The 20266-nt window shown below is 29.8% G+C and overlaps 1 protein-coding gene and 1 long non-coding RNA gene across 2 annotated transcripts; both read right to left on the bottom strand.

Annotated features, from left to right (window-relative positions):
• Positions 1-370: 370 nt before the first annotated feature.
• Positions 371-1685, bottom strand: LOC137811283 (uncharacterized). Its single transcript, XR_011081045.1, has 3 exons — positions 1264-1685; positions 882-969; positions 371-770 (listed from the first exon to the last, which is right to left on the bottom strand). It is a non-coding gene; the product is annotated as an uncharacterized lncRNA (long non-coding RNA).
• A 3537-nt stretch (positions 1686-5222) lies between these two features.
• Positions 5223-10330, bottom strand: LOC137811282 (probable beta-D-xylosidase 6). Its single transcript, XM_068612969.1, has 6 exons — positions 9481-10330; positions 8613-8779; positions 8399-8496; positions 7954-8301; positions 7210-7626; positions 5223-5903 (listed from the first exon to the last, which is right to left on the bottom strand). The coding sequence occupies exons 1-6, from the start codon at positions 10195-10197 to the stop codon at positions 5296-5298; spliced, it is 2355 nt and encodes a 784-aa protein (XP_068469070.1). The 5' UTR covers positions 10198-10330; the 3' UTR covers positions 5223-5295.
• Between the last annotated feature and the right edge of the window lie 9936 nt (positions 10331-20266).

Raw genomic sequence — 20266 nt, 5'->3', positions numbered from 1 at the left:
TTAAAAATTAATTTGATACATAATTTTCTAAGAGTATTAGTTTTAAGGAACAAAAAATTGGATAATCGTGTATGAATCATGTTTGACTTCAGTATGACAGGACAGAATTCAGTATGACAAGGCAGAAGTCGTGTCAAGTTGGTACGACTTCGGTATGACATAACAGAATCGTGTCTAATTGAGACGATTTGTGCATATGAAGTCGTGCCGAATTGGCATGACTTACCTAAATTTGTAATTTTTTTAAAACGGACCCCATTTTAATAAAAAAAAAAATAACTTCATCATGATCAAAACTTCAATATTAAAGATTCTGTACTATTAAGTTACAGGGTCACACCCAGCTTCGATATATAAAGTCACATTGGTATGCCAAGTAATAATTTCCACATTCCAAATTCAAAATGATTAGACCTAAGACAAATATAATTGGGGAACCGAGGGACCAACCCAATTGAATGCACAGCAATTGTTTCCAATTTCCACATTACAGCTGAAATCACTGAAGAACCGTAGGCTAAACCACACACACCAAGAACAACAATGACCAAGTTCCAAAAAAAACTATGCTAATCAAGAACAAGACAGACATGTTATAAAGGTAAAATATACAGTGCAGATATTATTCTAACCATGTATATTTGAAGCTTCTTTATTTTATTTTTCCACTTGCAGTATTAAACTTTGATGCTATACATCAGCTGATAAATATGATCGAGGGGTCACAGCAGCACTCGTCTATGAGGCAGCAACAACACAGAGCTGCAAGACTGAGGCAGGAACAAAGAGGGATTCTGTCAATTACACAAAGTTGATGAAAAAAAAAGAAGGGGAAAGAATACAAGTAATAGAGGAAAAGGTGTGCAGTGAAGGGAACTAACCATCCTTCAAGGAATCCAGCTTGTCTTCTGGGTGGTGGAGCAGCATAATATTGCGGTGGTGCCATCACTGGAGGACCTTGATAGTACCCTGCCAACAAAAGTTCTCCACAAAGTAAGAAATAAATAAAATTGATGCATAAAGAAAGAACACAACCAAATCTGGAAAAAAAAGATAAATGAAATTTTATTTGTATCCTCCATGAACATATCATATGAGAGAAAAACAACACTAGACTTGTTCCAGAATTCAGAGGATGAAACTTATTATGAGTACAATCACGATGCAGTTGTTTTCCAAAGTGCAGCATGTAACTAAGAATGAATATGTAAATGCTTTGGTTTGATCCATGGCATAATCAAAAGAAAAAGAATAGAAGTTTACCTTGTCCTTGAGGAGGGTAGGGATATGCATACTTGGGGTCACTCATTTGTGGCACAAAGTAGAGAGCTTTATGACTCTAATCTAAGGTGTGATATGAGTTAGTCTTCTGCGACAAAATCGAAACAAAAGCAGAAGCAGAAGAAGAAAGTCCTGAGTTATGTATGCTTTTTTCAGGCGCAAAATCTACTTAGCATTTTATTCTTTTCTTACCTTCCCTTGTTAGCTTTAGAAATATATTATTATTAATTTTTAAAAACATTATTTTGTTATCTTTGTTCACGTTCACCAATACCAAAACCTATTTTTCTGATGAAAATGATGTACAAGAAGAAACAACTTTCCAACGTTTCTCTCACGTACCAAGATCTCCCAGAACCTACCCCTGTTCAAAACTCATCTCCTATTATGAGAGTTACGCCAACAATTTTATTTTAATAGCTTTACGCTATAAACTTAAACCCACATGCTTCGGAAAAAGTTAATTAGAATTTTAAAACTCTGATTAAGAGTGAAATTATTTTTCTGTTAAGAAAATTATTAGAGAATAAAAATTATGGTTTAACAAAAAATACGTATATATTTTTTACTAGTTAATAATATAAAAATTCTTAATATATTTAATTAGACTTAATTTGTAGACACTAGTTAAGAAATGAAAAAAAAAATAGAAAATTTTATTTAGAGTATATTAAGAATTACAAAGGAGGGCATTGTTAATTTTTTAATAAAAATCCATTTTTGGACCAATGCTCTAAATTCATTAATGAAGAATTTTTTTTATTAGTATGGAAGAGAATATAAAGAGAGAAAAGAAAAAGATATGTATGGCCTTGATGAATAAGTAATGAGTTAATAATTATTTTTTATTAGTGATGATATGTTCACAACCAATCGTAATTGGTCCATATTATAATTCTAAAAATAGAAGGTTAAAAATTATAAAGTGATCTCTTTTAAGGGTATTTTTTAAACTAACATTTTTCTTATTTTTTATCTGTTTTATATGGATTAGGTATTGACTAATGGTGTAGGGTTGAGAGGTGTTTTCCCATTAAAAGGAATAGAGAGAATAGAATTTTGAAGATTAAAAATGTTGAATTGTTTAAAAATAGGGTGTTACTCCCCAGAAAGAACCTTATCCCACAGGCTAAGAAGTGACGCGCGTTGGTACTAGTTGTTTAGGTATTATTATGTGATGCCATTTTGTCAAAAACAAACAACATCTTATCTTTTACTTTCGGCCACAATGCAATCACATACATTCATTGCAAATTTCAAAATTCCTTTGGAAATAGGAATCCATGCATTTTCATTTCCTTTCAAAACTATATAAAATCTTCACAAAACAAATATTTGTTGTATCACTGCATTGCCAATGTCAATGCCTTATAGAGCCACGTTACAAAAAAATTAATAAGACAGAACTCATACATTTTTAAGAAGGAAAAAATAAATATATATATAGTATACAATAAAATACATATTGTATCAATTAATCAATACAAGAAAATCATCAAATAAAAACTAAAAATACACAAAAATAATTAGCAAAAATAATTAATTATTATAGTGACTAAATTAGATATTTAAAATTAAAAAAAAAATAGTTTTTAAATTAGTTTATATTATTGTTAAATAATTTTTACATTGATGTCTAATTAGTAACCTAAACTTTTGTTACTAATTATTTACATTCTAAATTTGGTAACAAAAAACATTAGTTACTAATTAGACACTAATTTAAAAATCATTTACTAATAATATAAACTAATTGAGAAATCAATTTTTTTTTAGTCTCTAAAACGATATCTAATTTAGTCACTATAACAGCTAATTATTTTTTATCCCAAAAATTTGGTTTCTATATTTTATTGTAGTGAATAAAATATAGTTATTAATATCTATATAACTTTATGAATATATCATAACTAAAAGAAACTGAGTTGTATTTATTCTGGATAATCTTAATATGCTAATTTTATTTATAATTATTTTCAGTTTATAGATTATAATAAATGAATATAACCAATTAATAGGTAAAGATATATAAAAATATAAAACATAAATTTTGAGATAATTATGTATAAATTAACATCCTACTTATATCGTTATAGATATATATGATAGACTTTGAATATCTATAAATACAAACAAACTTTAAAAAGTAATTTTATTCAATTAAATTTTGATATTCACTCGTTATTCAAATATCAGAATACTAAAAAAATTTCACATCACATTTTTCCTTTGTAAATTTTGGTGGTTGGAAAGAATATGTCAGAAAAATACATAAAGGCAAATGAAAAGGAGAGTTGAATTTGAATTGGTGAGATGGTGTTTTTGAAGTAGTTGTTTGATGATGGCTGACAGCTATGAAAAGTTCCAAAGAACATGACGATGAGATAGCTATTTGCCTATTGGAGTGGTTGCTAATTATCTAATTATCTTTTAAATTACTTTTTTTTAAAGTTAGATTAAGAATGTAAAAAAGTTAATTAAAACCTTAAAAGTTATATTAAATAAAAGGGATTCAAGTATTCTTTTAATTAAAAATTATTCTGACTCACTGCCATGTCAATGTCCCAGTTCAGCATCTTTATCAAAATGTGAGTTTCTTGGGCAGAATTTAGGGGATTTATTTAATTAAATATGTTGGTAATTGTCATTGTTAACCAAAGGTCCAATCACTTCTTCTCACGCTTTTATATATATAAAATGAGACATTAATAACCATAATTTTAAGTTATACATGACTGATGAAAGGATTAATAATTTTTTATTTTTAAAATAACAAACTTTATTAAGATCCAAGTAAAAGAAAAGTTTGTTTTTTTCCCCTCTATAAAATTTAAAATTACTATTTTTAGTTTCTATAAAATGCTTTTCTTTATTTTTTATCTCTCAAAAAATTCAAATCACTATTTCTAGTTTCTAATATAAATTTATGATAAATAAATATCATCTATCTTACTAGTCATAAAAATTGAATAAAAGTGTCACAAATTGACATTTGATATTTTGTTAAACACATAAATAGTTAATAAATTTTTAAAACTGGATAAAAACTATAAAAAAAAAAATTGTTCAGTATTAAAGGATCAAAAATAAAGTAGAGAAACCAAAAGAAAAGCTTACTTATTGTATAGAGAGTAAAAACACATTTAAGTCATAATTATAATTAAAATCTAATTATAAAGAACATTTAAAAGTTTTATGAGTTTATTTTAAATTATTAAATAATCGAATTTTTGTATAACTTTTAAGTAAGTATTTTAAAATTCAACAAGTGTTTCTTTAAGGAGCTCTAAAAGATTATTGGAAGCAGCTAGTGTGAAAATATGGTTGGGTTTAGAATCGTATTCATGGTTGATAATATAATATCTGCTAAATTCCACAATAATAAATAAATGCGAATAAATTCTCCACCAAATTGCTTTTATTATAGAATTGGATGTGAATATGAAGGAATGAAAATTCAATTATTCCTATAAAATTAGAATAAATTCTAGTTGAATCATATTTGAACATAAAAACATTATATACCCTCAAAGTTTTAGCGTGAAAATAGCGAACTATTGTAATTTAGATGGGAAGTGTTTAAAAAATAACTGGGACCAGTGACCAACGATCATGACATAAGAATATATAACCTTCTCTCTTTACGTTTCCGTGCTTTTTTTTTTACTTCCTAGTCTTTGTCAACTCCAAATTTAGAGGGTACCACAAAAAACACACTTTCACGTTTTAAGTAAAATTTCGATGACTTGCCTATTTTTGAAATGTGCGCCTATTTCATGTTATTTGATCAAAGTTGATTTTGAAACATAATTAAAAATATAATATTTCACCACTGATTAATCTTGTTAATCATTTTAATCGTGTCCATCATGCTGGCCCTCTAGCTGTCCTACGGATCTGGTACAAAACTAAATAAACAAATTCATGACTAAAGAACTTGGTTTCTCCACGAACATAATTTGAATTTTATTATAAATTTTTCAATAAGTTACACATTTAGCATTTTACAAGCAATCAATACATTTGAATTGAAACAATGTGTTCCACATCCCCTACACTCAAAGTATGGGGGCCCATTGGCAAAATCCTTTTTCCTTCCTCATCTGCAAAGCTCAAGTGTTCACAAGGATGCACCAAAATGCTTGTGTCAGTAGATTTGTTAGAAACAGTATGCAGACTGCTGAACCCAACCAATTGGGTTTCTGGAGAACCATCTACAACTTTCGGCCCTTTACTGAACAACATTACAACATGACCTCCATCCAAATCACCAAGGTTCGTCACAGAAATACGCACTGAGAAACTGAATGAGTTGCAATTTTGCAACTCGTTAATTGGAATATAATCAACTCCATTAACCTCTTTCCCTGCCTGATGTAATAATCTTTTTCTGAAACCATCTTTGGTTATTCTTGACAAACTAATTTCACTTGGAGCTGATAAGAAATTGTACGAAAAATGGCTGTAACTTAAACCATGCCCAAATCCATACACTCTACTTCCAGTATAAAAGCGATAGGTCCTTCCTGGATAACCACGTGAAGGATCAGCTCGCATGTTCATGTCATTCATGGGAACATTAGTAAACGCCTCAGGGTACCAAGTCATTGGCAGTCTTCCAACTGCATAAAAAAATGGACATGGATATAAACTCTTCTGTTGAGACTTGAAAAGGAAAATTTTGAATTCAAGTGTTGCATACAGTACTTCATAAGTAACCACAATAAACACATATAGTTTAAAAATAAAGCTACTAAAACACCTAATTGTGACTTTTAATGCCAAAGGCACAACTATACATACACATGAAAAGCAAACGACTTCATTGAATTTCTATAAAAAAGAGTTCATTGAATTTCAAGTTCAAGTAAATTGTTTTGGACCAATCCTAATTCAATAATTAACGTAGAATTATGCCTTAACCAGGTAAAATAAACCCTAATTGTCCATTTACAATCCCTGCTAACAACCCAGGTCGTCAAAATGGAGTTTTGAGCACTGGAACAGAAGGGAGGTAAAGACGCAAACAGTAAGATTCGTCTATAAAGTGAAATTCTATTTAAATAAAAATATCCATGCACAGTCCCTAATTGTAAGTCTCTTTCAACTAATTCACACCTTTTAAGAAAAATAATTATATTAGTTCAAAACAATAAATTTGTCAGTGATTTCTTATGCCTAAATTGAGAGAAGCTTTGGTATCCGTAAGTCCTTATATTCTCAAATCAAATCAGATTAAGAGAGAGAAAAAAATTGTGATTTATTTGCAATGTGTTGTATAACTCAAAGTCATAAGTGAATACGTTTTTTCAAAAACACATAACTGAAGCATAAAAAGAAAATTCCAGTTAACAACAAAATGCAGTTTGCGGCAACCTTTAGAACCAGATCAAAATAAGTCAAACTTTGGCCGCAGACAGGAAGAGAGAACCAGAAAAGAGTTGGATAAAGAGAAAGAGATGATCAAACCCAAAAGAGAAGAGCAAGCTGGAAGGATGAAATGAGAACAAAGAACCACAGACATCTGAAGGATGACAAGTCAAGGGTGGCACAACAGGTTAGGACCTCAAACATAAATCAAAAAGCAAAGCTTTTCTTACAAATGGTAGCACGAAACATGTTGGATTGTACAATCCTATGCATTGAAGCGAATATTTTGACAATCCTAGCAACTAGTCTATGCAATTCCCAAAATTGCACTCAATTAGAGTTTTGCTGATTTTTGTCAAACTTCAATAATGTTGTGATTCATCCGATCACATTTAATTAAGAATGATTTAAGAAAAAGCTCACTTAACAGCGGTTAGCTTAAATTAGCAACTATGACTCTTGGAGTGCAAAGAGCCTCATCTAATTTCAAATGTTCAAAATGGATAAAGACACCCTTGTCTAACAGCATTTTCGTTTATAACTTGTAAGTATACATACCTGGATTAAACTCTCCAAAGATTATTTCAGCTAGGGCTTTTCCGCCAGCTTCACCAGGGTACCCAACCCAAAGAATACTTGCAATTTTTTTATTTTCTTTAGCAAAAGAGACATCAAGAGGTCCTCCGCCAATAAGAACTAGAATGACTGGGTTTTTACTAGCATCAGCTACAGAAGATACAAGGTCCATCTGTTTACCAGGCAAGAGAAGACTAACTCGATCGTGATCCTCTGTCTCTTGTGTTCCATCAAGCCCAACAACTATAACAACAAAATCAGCTTGTTTTGCAGTGTGAACAGCCTCACCAAAACCATCATCAGACTCACACGATACATCATGGCAACCTAAAGCAAATGATATCCTCTCTGCAAACTCTCTAAGTCCTTCGTATATGCTTGTTAAGGAGCAAGGAATTCCTACATTATTAGGTGCAAAATCATGCAGTTCAGTATCACGGACGTGAGGGGTCTTCTAAAAGATAAAGAAACATTTAAAGTAATGAGGGGACCAAAAAATTGTTAAACAGACAAGTCGTAAATTGCTAAAACAACCATTATTTCAGAATAGAGAAAGTATTTAGCCTTTTAGCAGGCATGAGTGTCCTGTGTACATAAAGCAGTGGTATTGGAGAGTAGGGTTTTGTAAAAGGGATATCCTGATCACAGGTAACTACTGCAAGAAAATTAAATGAAACAAACAAATGAAGATGTAAAAATTACAACATTCCAATATGAAAATAATACCTGAGTAGTCACCACCTAATTTGGTTGTAGTTGCCATTGGACCAATGACAGCCAAGGAGGCACCAATATCCCTATTCAAGGGAAGAAACTTCTTGTCATTCTTCAGCAGTACAATTCCCTGCCTTGCAGCTTCAAGCGCCAGTGTTTTGTGTTCTGGGGTACAAACATCCTTTGGTCCCAATTTACCAAACCTGCCTCTTACAGGGTCTCCATCAAACAGTCCAAGGCGCAGTTGAACAGAAAAAAGGTTAAGAAGAGCTCTATCTATATCTTCCTCTTTAACTTTACCTTGTTCAATAGCAGATTTAGTATGTCTAAGCATAAACGTTCCACAATCAGTATCCAAACCTGATGAATTGAGAAAGTGTCAAAAACTGTCCAGTTCATACAATGTTGCTGCAACAAATTCAATGAAAGATGCATTTAATCAGACAAACGAAAGCACCTGCTTTGAGAACATCAGCGACAGCATCCTCACTGGATTTGGTGTAGTTCTGATACTCATAAACCGTGGCCACAGCATCACAGTCTGAGGTGATGTACCTACAATCAAAAGTCAAAACCACCAATCCTGATAATCAACAAAAGATTATTTTCTTTTTTGTTTTTCATTATAGTTTTTCACGATGATACAAATTACAGAGACCCAAAAATCTTACCCTTTGAACCCCCACTTGTCTCTAGCCAGTCCCAGGAGTTCCTCACTAGCACAAGCAGGAACACCATTCACCTCGTTGTAGGAACACATCAAGCAGCTTGCTTTCCCTTGCTGGATACAACTACGAAACGGTGGCTGATATGAGTCTTCCATATCCTGTTGTGATACCTACAATCACAGAACCAATTGATGCCACCTAACCAACACATTACAAATAACAACAAAAGCCTTACAAAAAGAACAATTATATGCATTGTTAATGTAAATATTTTTACATTATCAAATAACCAGATTTAATTCTAACTTCTAAGAATGACTTTTTAAGTAATTATTATAATTATTTAATTTTTATTGCTGATAAAAAAAAAGTAATTATTATAAAAATCAATGAATTTAGGAAAGCCTTAGATGATGGTCTAAAGCTCTACCATTTCTTGTCTATTCAAGTGTGTATTCTCTTGCTTCCTGGCATGACCGAGGGTCAGTGCCAAACTCCATGGACTGTTACTCCATCGTGGCAGTACCCCAGTATGATTGTGTTATCCCCTTAACGACATTTAACCTGGTTGCCTAAGAACTAAACAGTATACGAATCAGTTCGTCACAAAAAGGCTAGCATAAATCTAGGAGGGTACATAATCCTTAAGTCTCGAGCCGTAGAGGATAATGATGGTAAGGTGTGCATTTTAATCAAATTCCAATTCTAAAAACACTCATACACTATCTTCCTACTAATTCTCAAGATATTAAATACATATCCATACTTGTTTATCTGTTTAGGACTATTATTCATTTCTCTATATAAAGTAAGAAGTAATTAATCATCAGAGAATATGATCACTGAGAAGAGGAAAGATAAGAGAACTCACCACAGCATTGAAGTTATACCTCGCGAACTGCTTCCACTTGTCCAAATCATAAGCAGTGAAATGTTTGCAACACGCAGACACCATAAGTGCATCATCATCATCATCATCATCATCACCAACAGCTTCTTGGATTCCGCTAAGCCCCTGAAGGCCTCTGACGTACTCAACAGAATAGGCAGAAGAGAGCATGGGGTCTTCCCCGGGAGTCTCCTGGCCCCGGCCCCACCTGGGGTCTCTGAAGAGGTTGATGTTGGGGGCCCAGAAGGTGAGGCCGGCCTGACCCACGTTGAACATGGCGCGGGCCTCGCGGGCGATGGCGGCGGCGGTGCGGAACCAGAGGGAGCGGTTGAAGGAGGCGGCTGAGAGGATGACTTGGGGGAAGCCGGTGGCGGAGGGGATGGTGCCATTGAAGGAGACTCCGGGGCCGTTGGGGGCGATGCCGTGAAGGGATTCGGACCACCACTCGTAGGCAGGGATGCCGAGGCGGGGAATGGAAGAGGCGTTGTCGGAGAGAAGTTGGATCTTCTCCGGAAGAGTGAGGAGAGAAACGAGGGAGCGCGCTCGAGTAAGAGTGGGATGGGAAGCGTCGCAGAAAGGATAAGAGTGATGGGGTAATTTGCAAGCGTAGTCGCTGCTTCTTGTGGTGGCTATTTCAGAGACAAGGAAGAACATCAAAAGCAACATCATCATGGAACTCCATGCCCATTGCTTCCTCATCTCACTCTTTCTTTCTTTGATATACAATCAAGTTAAAGTGTTCACAAGCTTTTATGCTCCTTTGGTTCTTCTTCCACTACAACTGCTAACATGTTCATGTCAGTTACAAACATTATTGCTTATGTTTTATTTTAATTTTATTATTATTATTTATTATTTATAATTGTTACCTTTTTTTCTTTTATTTTGTTTTGAGTTTTTCTTCTTCTTCAAGTTTTTTCTCTTTTTTCATTTACAATTTTGGGATCAGAGAGTCTGATGATGTTCACGTTAAGGTTATGATTCACTTGATGGTAAATACAAAATAATGATGATTTTAACAAATAATAGAGTTGCTTTGAAATGGAATGGAGAGACTAATTAGAAATAGTGGTTATTTTATTTGATGTGACATTTGGTGTGGGTGAGGGTATGTTCTTCCTTTCTTTCTTTATGATGTTGCCATAAAATAATGAATTAAGGAAAAAGTCAAGAGTTAGTTTGCATATAAAAATTGTCCCTTAATATTAATCTAAAAAAATAAAATTATTTTTTAAGTAATTCATATGAATGATAAAATATTTTATTGTATTAATAAAATGAGATATATTAAATAAAGGTAGAATAATAAAAAAATTATCTACACCAAAAAACGGTTATGAAGAGGAACCATCTTTATAAATTTTTGTAGTTTTTAAATATTATTTATACCTATATATAAAGGGGATTCCCCTCTTAACTGCTCTTAATTTTTTTTCCTATTTTATCCTTATATTAATATTTAATTTTATTATTGTATTATGGTCATTGTGTCATTTCTTATTCCCCTCTTAACTGCTCTTAACTTTTTTTCCATTTTATCCTTACTTAATAATTTATTGTATTAATTTATTTTGGTTATTTGGATATTTTACATATATTTTTACCCATAATTAATAAAATATTAAAAATTATAAAAAAAATATTAAACTCAAATTCTATTTAATTATTTTCTATGAGAGACGGTTTTGAATTCAAATAGCAATTTTGAATTTTAAATTTTGAAAATTCATTCATTCTCTTTACCATATGTAACTTTTAATTACCGCTCTCTATTATTTTATTAACCTATTCTTTAACTGTATACTCTTTAACTTATCATTTTAACGTTATTAAGAGAAATTGTTTTTGAAAAATAAAAAAATACTAAAAAAAGAGAAATAAAAAATGCGGATACACACTACTCTTTAACTGTATACTCCTTAACTTCTCATTTTAATGTTATCAAAAGAAATTGTTTTTGAAAAATAAAAAAAATACTAAAAAGATAAAAATGCGGATACACAGGCACTTCAGTGCCTATGTTCCCGCTAGTTATCATAATAATATGGATTATAAGTTTGTAATAATTATATTTTTAAAATTAATATATAGTACATTTATAATTATTATTACAGATTATAACATATATTTTATATACATATGTTTTAAAAAATAAAATAATAATTTGTAATGTCATGATTTTACAATAATAAATTTCTCTTGACATCAAATAAAATTGGTATTGAGGTTTTGTTCAACTTCCATGTCATTCAAAAGAAATAATATTTTATTAATAAATATATTATTTGTCCATTAACAGGGTAGAAAACAGAATTCTATACCAGTTCATGGTCGTTATAATAACTTTTTCACAAAACAAACTACATGTATGTATGAAATACAAGTTCTTATTATTTATTCAATCTTTTATTATAGATCATATAATATTAATATATGATAAATGCATTACATTAAATTAATTAATTTTAGGATCACCATTTTATCAAAGCTACTATTAATAAATGAATATTAACTACTTAGTCTTGTATTAATCATAAGTATCATTAGTACCATTAATAAGAAATAAATGCATATTAACTTCTTAATTATGTATTAATCATAAGGTATCATTAGTACAATTAATAAAAAGAGAATACTAAATATTGTTATTAATCTATATCTACATATTTATACCTATATATAAAGGGATTCCCCACTTTAACTGCTCTAAATTCTTTTTTTTTATTTTATCCTTACTTAATATTTTATTTTATTAATTTATTTTGGTTATTCTATATCTATATAGAAAGCGATTCCTCACTTTAACTGCTCTAAATTATTTTTCTATTTTATCCTTACTTAATATTTTATTTTATTAATTTATTTTGGTTATTTGGACATTTTATAATTTTAAAAGTTAATAAAGCAGTTTTTTAATTTTCAAATAATATTTTATTTTATTTGTTATTACTTAACTTGTTGGAGAGTGGAGAGATGAATATTTTACTTTTCTCTTTTAAAATGATCTTCTTCTCTATTAAATAAAAAATTAAAGATATTTGTTAATATTTATTTTTAGATGTGGACCGCAGAGATTGGTAGTTACTTTTCTGTTTTAAATTGATCTTCTTCTCTATTAAAAAAAAATTAAAGATATTTGTTGTGTCCTCCTTCACTAGGTTTTCTTTTGCACACATAGTCTCGCTCTTGAATATAATAACAAGAGTCAGATGGTCGAACCACCAAATGCCTCCTGAGTCATTTGATGGAAACCAAGGATTGAAACATCACCACTTTTACCATCAGATGACATTGTTGTACAAAAATGATATGTTGTTTGGGATATTCAAAAAATTATTCAAACTGCGTTAATCCAAGTTTTGCATAGAAAAAGAAAACTTTAATCCGTAAGATGGTCCCCACCCATCATCTTCCTGGTATTAGATAAGATTATTCTACTGCAATGAGAAACACATTTTCATGTAAAGTGTTTTACTTTATTATCACATGACATTGTGGTTTCTTTATTTTTAAATCTCTCATACAAGCACAAAGAAAAAATAGGACGATTCATTCATTTAGTTGGCCAACCGAGGAAGCTCCGACGACTTCTTCTCTGAAATATGTTCTAGCACACACCAATATCACTCACCGAGAATTCATATGTTATGCTTCAATAATTTCTTTTATGTTTCATTTAAATTTTATAAATGTCAATGTAGTGTTTATTTTCAAGTTTCTATTTATTAAATTTTACTGCTAAATTTTATTTTGTTAAAACCGGAGGCAGATTCAAAAAGGAACTAGTGAGTTGATTTTGTCTACCAAGTTCGTTGGGTGGCCCTATTTTTACTTTTTTTTATACTATAATAATTTATAATTGTTACTTATTTTGATATTTGACAAATTTTTTTATGATGATCGTATATTCACTCATGTGATTTCAGAAAAGCAACAAAGAGAGATGACAAGGTTAGTTGTTTTCTAAAATATATGAATTTTACCATTAGTATGTGGTATTAGTGATGTTTTCGGATGTGTCTGTTTTCATAATTTTCTGTTTCTCCCTAACATCTAAAATTTAATATTTGGCTGCAGGAGGGTCACAGGGTTACTCTAAATGTTTATGACTTGAGCCAAGGATTTACACGACAACTTTTGATGTCGCTATTGAAGGCATATTGTAACACCCCAGAAAATAACATCTAACTATTACAATACAAGTTCTACGTATTTCTATACAAACTTGGAGTTTTTCAAAAACATTCCTAATACATGATTAGGATTTATAGAAATACAAATATTTACATATCCATAGTTCAAAATAAAACTCTGAAACATCTAAGGCTTTCCTGCACCTATATGGTCATCTGCTCATGTACATAGTACAATCATCGCAATTTAAACACAACACAAAAAGCAAGGGTAAGCTAGTGAAAATAAAATTTTATAATATACGAAATTAAATTAAAAGAGAAAATCAAATTACATGGCCAATTTCTCAATTATTCAATCTTCTTCAAATTCCAACATAAATCAATCACATAGATCTCTCATGGATCTACACATCCAGAATATTCAACAAACAACGTCTTCTGGAAGACCCGTATTAAGTAAGTCCTACCAGAGACTAACACCTGATCTAAAGATTACCAACGAATCCAACAGAAAGGATCAGGGTAAGTTCAATACAACCCAAGTTGTGCATCTCATATGTCACGGTGTGTATGAACTCCTCCATCAGTTTCTCACCACCTGATATCTTAGTCTATGTGACTTAGATCATCAGTGAAGCTCGGAGATCTCTGTTACCACATAGGCATCAATACTTAATACACAACAAACATCAGTCCATACATTATCCCAAATGTATGAATTCAATTCCATACCATTCTGTCATACAATATCATTCAAAAAGTGATCAACAATATTCAAAAGTCTATTTCACATAAAAAAAATAGAACTTTAATACTAAATCATCAAAACCCAATATTTCCACAAATTTAAATAATATATAAACAAACAACTCAATATACATCAACACATAACATCCCTGCAAGAGAAATTGAATATTGGGACCACGTCCCTTCCATATCCAGATCTTCTAGCCTAGGGTTCTATTAAAAATTAAATTTAGCTTCCCTTACCTCAATTGCTTGCTTTCCAAGCAACTTTTAGAATTTTATTCCCCACAGTCTGGATAAACTTCAAGATTTTACGGGCCTAATGCAAATTATCCAAACAGAACAAAAATTCAGTATATAATAGAATAAGTTGAGAGGATTAAACTTCTCAACTGACCCCACCAAGATTGATGACTAAATCCTAAGAAAAAACAGAGAACAAAGGATATTTAGAGCAAAAATGAACTTACTCTATTTGAAAATCTGATCGGGTAAAAATGTTCATTAACTCCTCTACTACAACGTGGTATGATCAGATTCTAAAGGGAGAGAGAGGAAGAAAGAATGTGCGTGATGGGGGGGGGGGCGTCTTTGGCTTCTGCTTCTTAAAAAAAACGTTGTTACACATATGGTGAGTGCTTCTCTTTATTGTTGATTGCGGAAAAATGTGAAAGGTTGATTTCATTTTATAATCATCTCTTTAAGTTTCAACCTTTGTTGAAGAGTCTTACTTTTACAAATTAGTAATTTTGTTTGTACCTGATGTAAATTACTTACATATTGATGTTGTATTTGTCTTGCAGATGTGAAACGTGTTCAAGATGTAAAAATGATTTGCACCAAAGTAGAAGAAAGTGTCTAATGTGCTAAACATCAATGATGGAAGTGATACATGTTTATTTTATATACAATAGTTTTGATATTATAGGATCAGATATATAATCAAAATATATGTTAGTGACAATTTATTTAACATGATATTTTTAAGTACTTTCTTTTAATAATTTTTTTGTTCTTCCCGTGATTGTTATATTTATGTGATTGCACGAAAGCAAATCTAATGGCTCTTCTGATAGCCATGATTCTGAAATGAATAAAAGTATTTTGTTTGATTTAATTGTTTGAGATTCCTTTTTTCATTTTAGATTTGGATCAAAGACAAATGGGTTATCAAATGGAAATGACTTTCAAAATAGTTATTCTTTTAATTTACAACTTTTAAATATCTTAACCTTCTATAATAGTGGATGTATATTCTATTATACATTTGGTATATATTTTATTTCTACAATTCATTATAATCTTTGAAATATTTATTTTTGCTAATATTATTATTTATTTTCTTGCAAAATTTTATCTTCCATAGAATTTTGAAACCTTTCTATATTTTTGTAATTTCATTTTTGAAAAATTGAAGCATTAGGTTGAAAGGGATGGTTCATTATTATAAGAAAAAAAAAATCTATATTGAACTTGAACAATACTGAAGGAAAATGAAAAATTTGGATTAAGGGATTCAGTGGACTATTTATATTATGTTGAAATGTTATGAAAAATATTATAGTGATCTTATAGTCAAATTACAGTGGAATTGTTTTTTAAATATTGTTGAAGTGGAATTGTTTTTGTAAATATTACTAAAGTGTTGTTTTATATATTTAGTGATCATATTTCAAGATTAATTTTAAATTATAACGTTTAAATAATAAAATATTATAATTGATATATTTATAAACATTACCGAAAAGAATATAAATGATTTAATTCACTTTAATAATTAATATATAAATATTATTAATAATTATATTTATAAATATTAAAAATCTGAAAAAGTACATATTATAAATAGTTTTGTATATCTCTCTCATTAATAACTATATTTATATATTATGTTAATATAATTATTTTTACAGAAAGTAATTATCTTAAAATTTATATGTTTATAATTAATTATTTTAAAAATACAATTGGTTTTTAAAATAAATATTTTATTTATTTCCCGCTAGTTATCATACAAAGAGATACCTTACATAATTTTTTAATGATGTAAAACCTTAAACAGTTGCTATTCAACAAAACATCTATAATTATGCACATGAGCATTTATAGGGTTTTCTTTTCTAAATATGATACAATTTTGTCAAAAGTTTATCAATATAAACAGATTTTGAAAGAAATTACTTGTATAGTTAACTCGTATGACACAATATCATTATAAAAATGTCATGCATGACAGGATTATGAAAATCAATTATGTATAGATAGTGTGTTCTAACTAAAGTTTTCAAATAATTATTACAAAAGTTAATATGTTTATATGGTAACATATATAATTAAGTAACAAAGTATTTTTTTTTACATAATTAACGTATTTCTATTAAAAAAATTGGAATTCAAATTTTTATGAATATTTATTAATGAATATAAAAATGGTTTGCTATTTAGTTTTTTACATCTATTTTTTATTTATAATACTTGACTTTGAAGCTTTGTTTTAAAAAAATAAATTCGCTGTCACTTAGATTAACAAGATAAGGTGGATTGAAATGTTTTTCTTAAAATAATGACACGCCTCAAGTTTTAACAATAATATATAAATGCTTTTACTTCAAGCAATTTATTGAGGAATTTATATTCGGTACGACTTGTACATTTTCATTCTGAATGATGTGACAAAATCTATCCATGAAACATGATTGACACATTTTTTATTAAATGAATACTTTGAGTTGGGCTTAATGCACTAATTGGGCTTAAATTTAACTTGGAGGCCCAACTATAGATTGGGTAGTACGCCCAGACAAGAAGATTCACCATTCATGATAGGGCTGCTTCTTCCTGCACTCCCAGAGGTTATTGTGACACCCATAGCAATTATGCAGTTACAATTTTGTGCTTTACTTAAAAAATAAATAAACCCTAAAACCTCACCTACATTTTTCATCCTACTCCTTCTTCTTATTTCTCTCATGCACTCCAAGTACCCCAGCACTTCAAGGCACTTCCAGAATGCAATTTTCACTGATAGAAGGTTTCTTGTTTTTTTATTATGATAACATTATGGGTTACATAATTCAGAATTTATTTTTTTTAAAAATACATTTTGGATTATACAATCTAATTTTTTTTCACAAATTTAAAAAAGACTTTCAAATTATATAATAAAAAATAAAATAAAAATACATTCAGATTACATAATTTAAAATTTAACCTCAAATCTAGAAGATAATTTAAGTTTATTTAATCCAGAAGGCACTGAAATATGAAAACACTTAAAAAAATTAACTTTTTTATAGAGATAATTTTGTTATTACAGGGGTGGTGCAAGAACCTATGAGGGTGCAGGAAGAAGTAGTCCATTATAGTGGTGTGAACATATCCAGTAGAAAATCTGGTTCGAGAAAATCAAGTAAACTTTGTCGTAATCTATGTTTTATGTTTGTCTCAAGTCTTGATCGACATGTTGAAAATAGGATGAAGTTAGAATGAATTCTCCTCACGTCAAAAGGAAAAAACAGAGGCTCTCTATAAATGGAAAAAACCCCAACTAACGCCAATTCAGTCAGAAAAATTTATGAATAAAGTTTGATTTGGATAGCCCCTGTCTCATTTGGACGATTACACCAAGGTTCTATAGCGTTTGTCCTGGAATCTTTCAATTTCATATACTTTATACTTTCATGCATCAATACAACAAACAAAGTATGTGCCAATCAATGTATTATTCTGTGTGTGTTAACTCTTCCTCAAGACACCAAAACAACAAAATAGAATCAGTCCATGACAACTTGGATTAATTAAGACAAGAAAGTGTGGATCACGTTTTTCATTATTTGTCCTATTGTAGCATGGTTTTACAATTTATATTATATCTTAAAAATCTAACTGCTGATCAAAGCATAAATCTAATGTGGGTATGAACTTTATACAAACATCATTATCTAGTATTTGACATTGCTGCTGCAAGCTTGCAATCAATGAAAAAAAATGAAAATGTTTGCTAAAAATTCCACCACCTCGTGTATGAATTTGCGGCTGTAAACAGAAATAAAAGCTCACATATATAGTTTGTGTTTCTTGATGCATATGCAAGTAAGGTGCATGAATATCTAATGATCAGGATCTGATTTTTGGAATTTTGTTGATGGAGCATCCCATTTTACACACATTCTATGGAAAATAATCTAGCATGAGAGTTTTGAAAAAGGTTACAACAATGATATCTTGGTTTGATATGGTGATTTAGTGACATGTAAAAGCAGACAAGTATAAAAGGACAGAGATAGAAGTTTCAATTCGATGTGATATAAAGCGAGGGATGTGAATAGTTGGATCCACATGAAGCTATTGTTTTCATTAGTAGCTAGAAGCCTATAAAGTTTCAAACCATGAGTATCACTTGATTTCTCATGCAACAGTGATATCTCCATGAACCAAACAAAACAAAATGGAAATGATAGCTAAATAGAATATCTGAGTTTGAGGCATAAGCAAAGTCAATGTAGAAGTGTGTATAACTCAGAAACCATTTTCAATTATCAGCATTTTAAGTCCAAATTAAATCCAAGCAAACTAAACTTTTTGTTTAGCAATCAACTCAACTTACAACTTTAATCATATTTATATTATTCTCATCATTAGCTAGCAAATACCCTTTTCGTATCATGTTTCTGATATATCTCACTTTGACATTCCATTGTAATTGACAACTGCCATTGAATGCAGCTAACTTTAGTTTGCCACCCTCTTTCACCTTTTTATTTTTCTTTCATGTGATTGTTAAATATGAATTTGAGGGTTGCAAGTTGCAACTAATTACTTACAACTACTCTTAAAAGTGGTATAAGCCATCTGGGTTATTCTGATCTAACTTACATATATCATTGTTGCAGCCATGAATTTCAGTGTCGTAAGTTGCAGTCACTTGTGTGTGCTTTCATTAAAAGTTGGAAGTAATCTCATTCATTCAAATCAAACTTACTTCTATGATTGATAGCATATACGTGTGCATTGCTTTAGATTGTTTTAGTCACTATAGCCACCATTTTGAGGATTACAAGTTGCAATCACTTGTGCTATGCGCATTAGTTAAAAGTTTTACGTAAGATATATTTAAACAAAGTTTTTTATTTATTTAAAATTTAATAGGAACATTTATTGAATTTTAAAAACAGTACTCAACTTGAGATTCCACAGTATCATTCTAACTTTTTTAACAAAATGTTATATAATTAAATCGTAAAATTTACAACTGCTATTAGATTATATTTTATAATATATGTATTTTAAATAAATTATTTCGGTATAAATATAATACCGTATTATACAAAATAATACTCGCTAGTGTGTCAAATAAAGTTCTAATATTTCTAATAATAGTACATACATATTTTTTAAAAATTATGTTTAAAGGATATAGATAAATTTGAAACGAATTATTTAAAGTAAAACTCATATTCGTTTCGGAATACGACGAATCTAAGTTTAAAATTTAAACTCAACAAAACTAATTTTAAAGATGCAGTGTGAACTGGAACAAATAATAAACATCTGAATATAAACATTTATGTTATTTACATATGAAGTTTAAAATAATTCTATTAATATTCTTCACACCATTCTAAAAGTATGTTGATTTTATCTCGAAAGTATTATTGTTTATCACTCACTAAACGCGTGATCAATGTAAAATTAATTAACTTTAACTTCAGACTTTAAATACAAATAAATATGTTAAATATCTATATAAATTTTTTACTAATTCTTATCACTACAAGAAAAACATGAAATAGAAAAAAAAAATTATTATAATAATTAAATTAGAGATAATTTTAAAAACTAAAAAAAAAATAGTTTCTAAATTAGTTTCTATTATTGTTAAATAA

The sequence above is a fragment of the Phaseolus vulgaris genome, chromosome 2 (assembly GCF_000499845.2).
Source record: "Phaseolus vulgaris cultivar G19833 chromosome 2, P. vulgaris v2.0, whole genome shotgun sequence".
NCBI lineage: Eukaryota > Viridiplantae > Streptophyta > Magnoliopsida > Fabales > Fabaceae > Phaseolus > Phaseolus vulgaris.
Note: the sequence above shows the minus strand (reverse complement) of the source record. Positions and strands in the feature narration are given on the sequence as shown.

Excerpts from the sequence above, each read along its gene's own strand:
- LOC137811282 (XM_068612969.1), bottom strand. The coding sequence starts at position 10,197 with ATGAGGAAGCAATGGGCATGGAGTTCCATGATGATGTTGCTTTTGATG. Across the intron at positions 8,780-9,480 it reads GGTATAACTTCAATGCTGTG|GTATCACAACAGGATATGGA; the intron begins GTGAGTTCTCTT and ends CTGTGATTGTAG. Across the intron at positions 8,497-8,612 it reads GACAAGTGGGGGTTCAAAGG|GTACATCACCTCAGACTGTG; the intron begins GTAAGATTTTTG and ends TTTTGATTGTAG.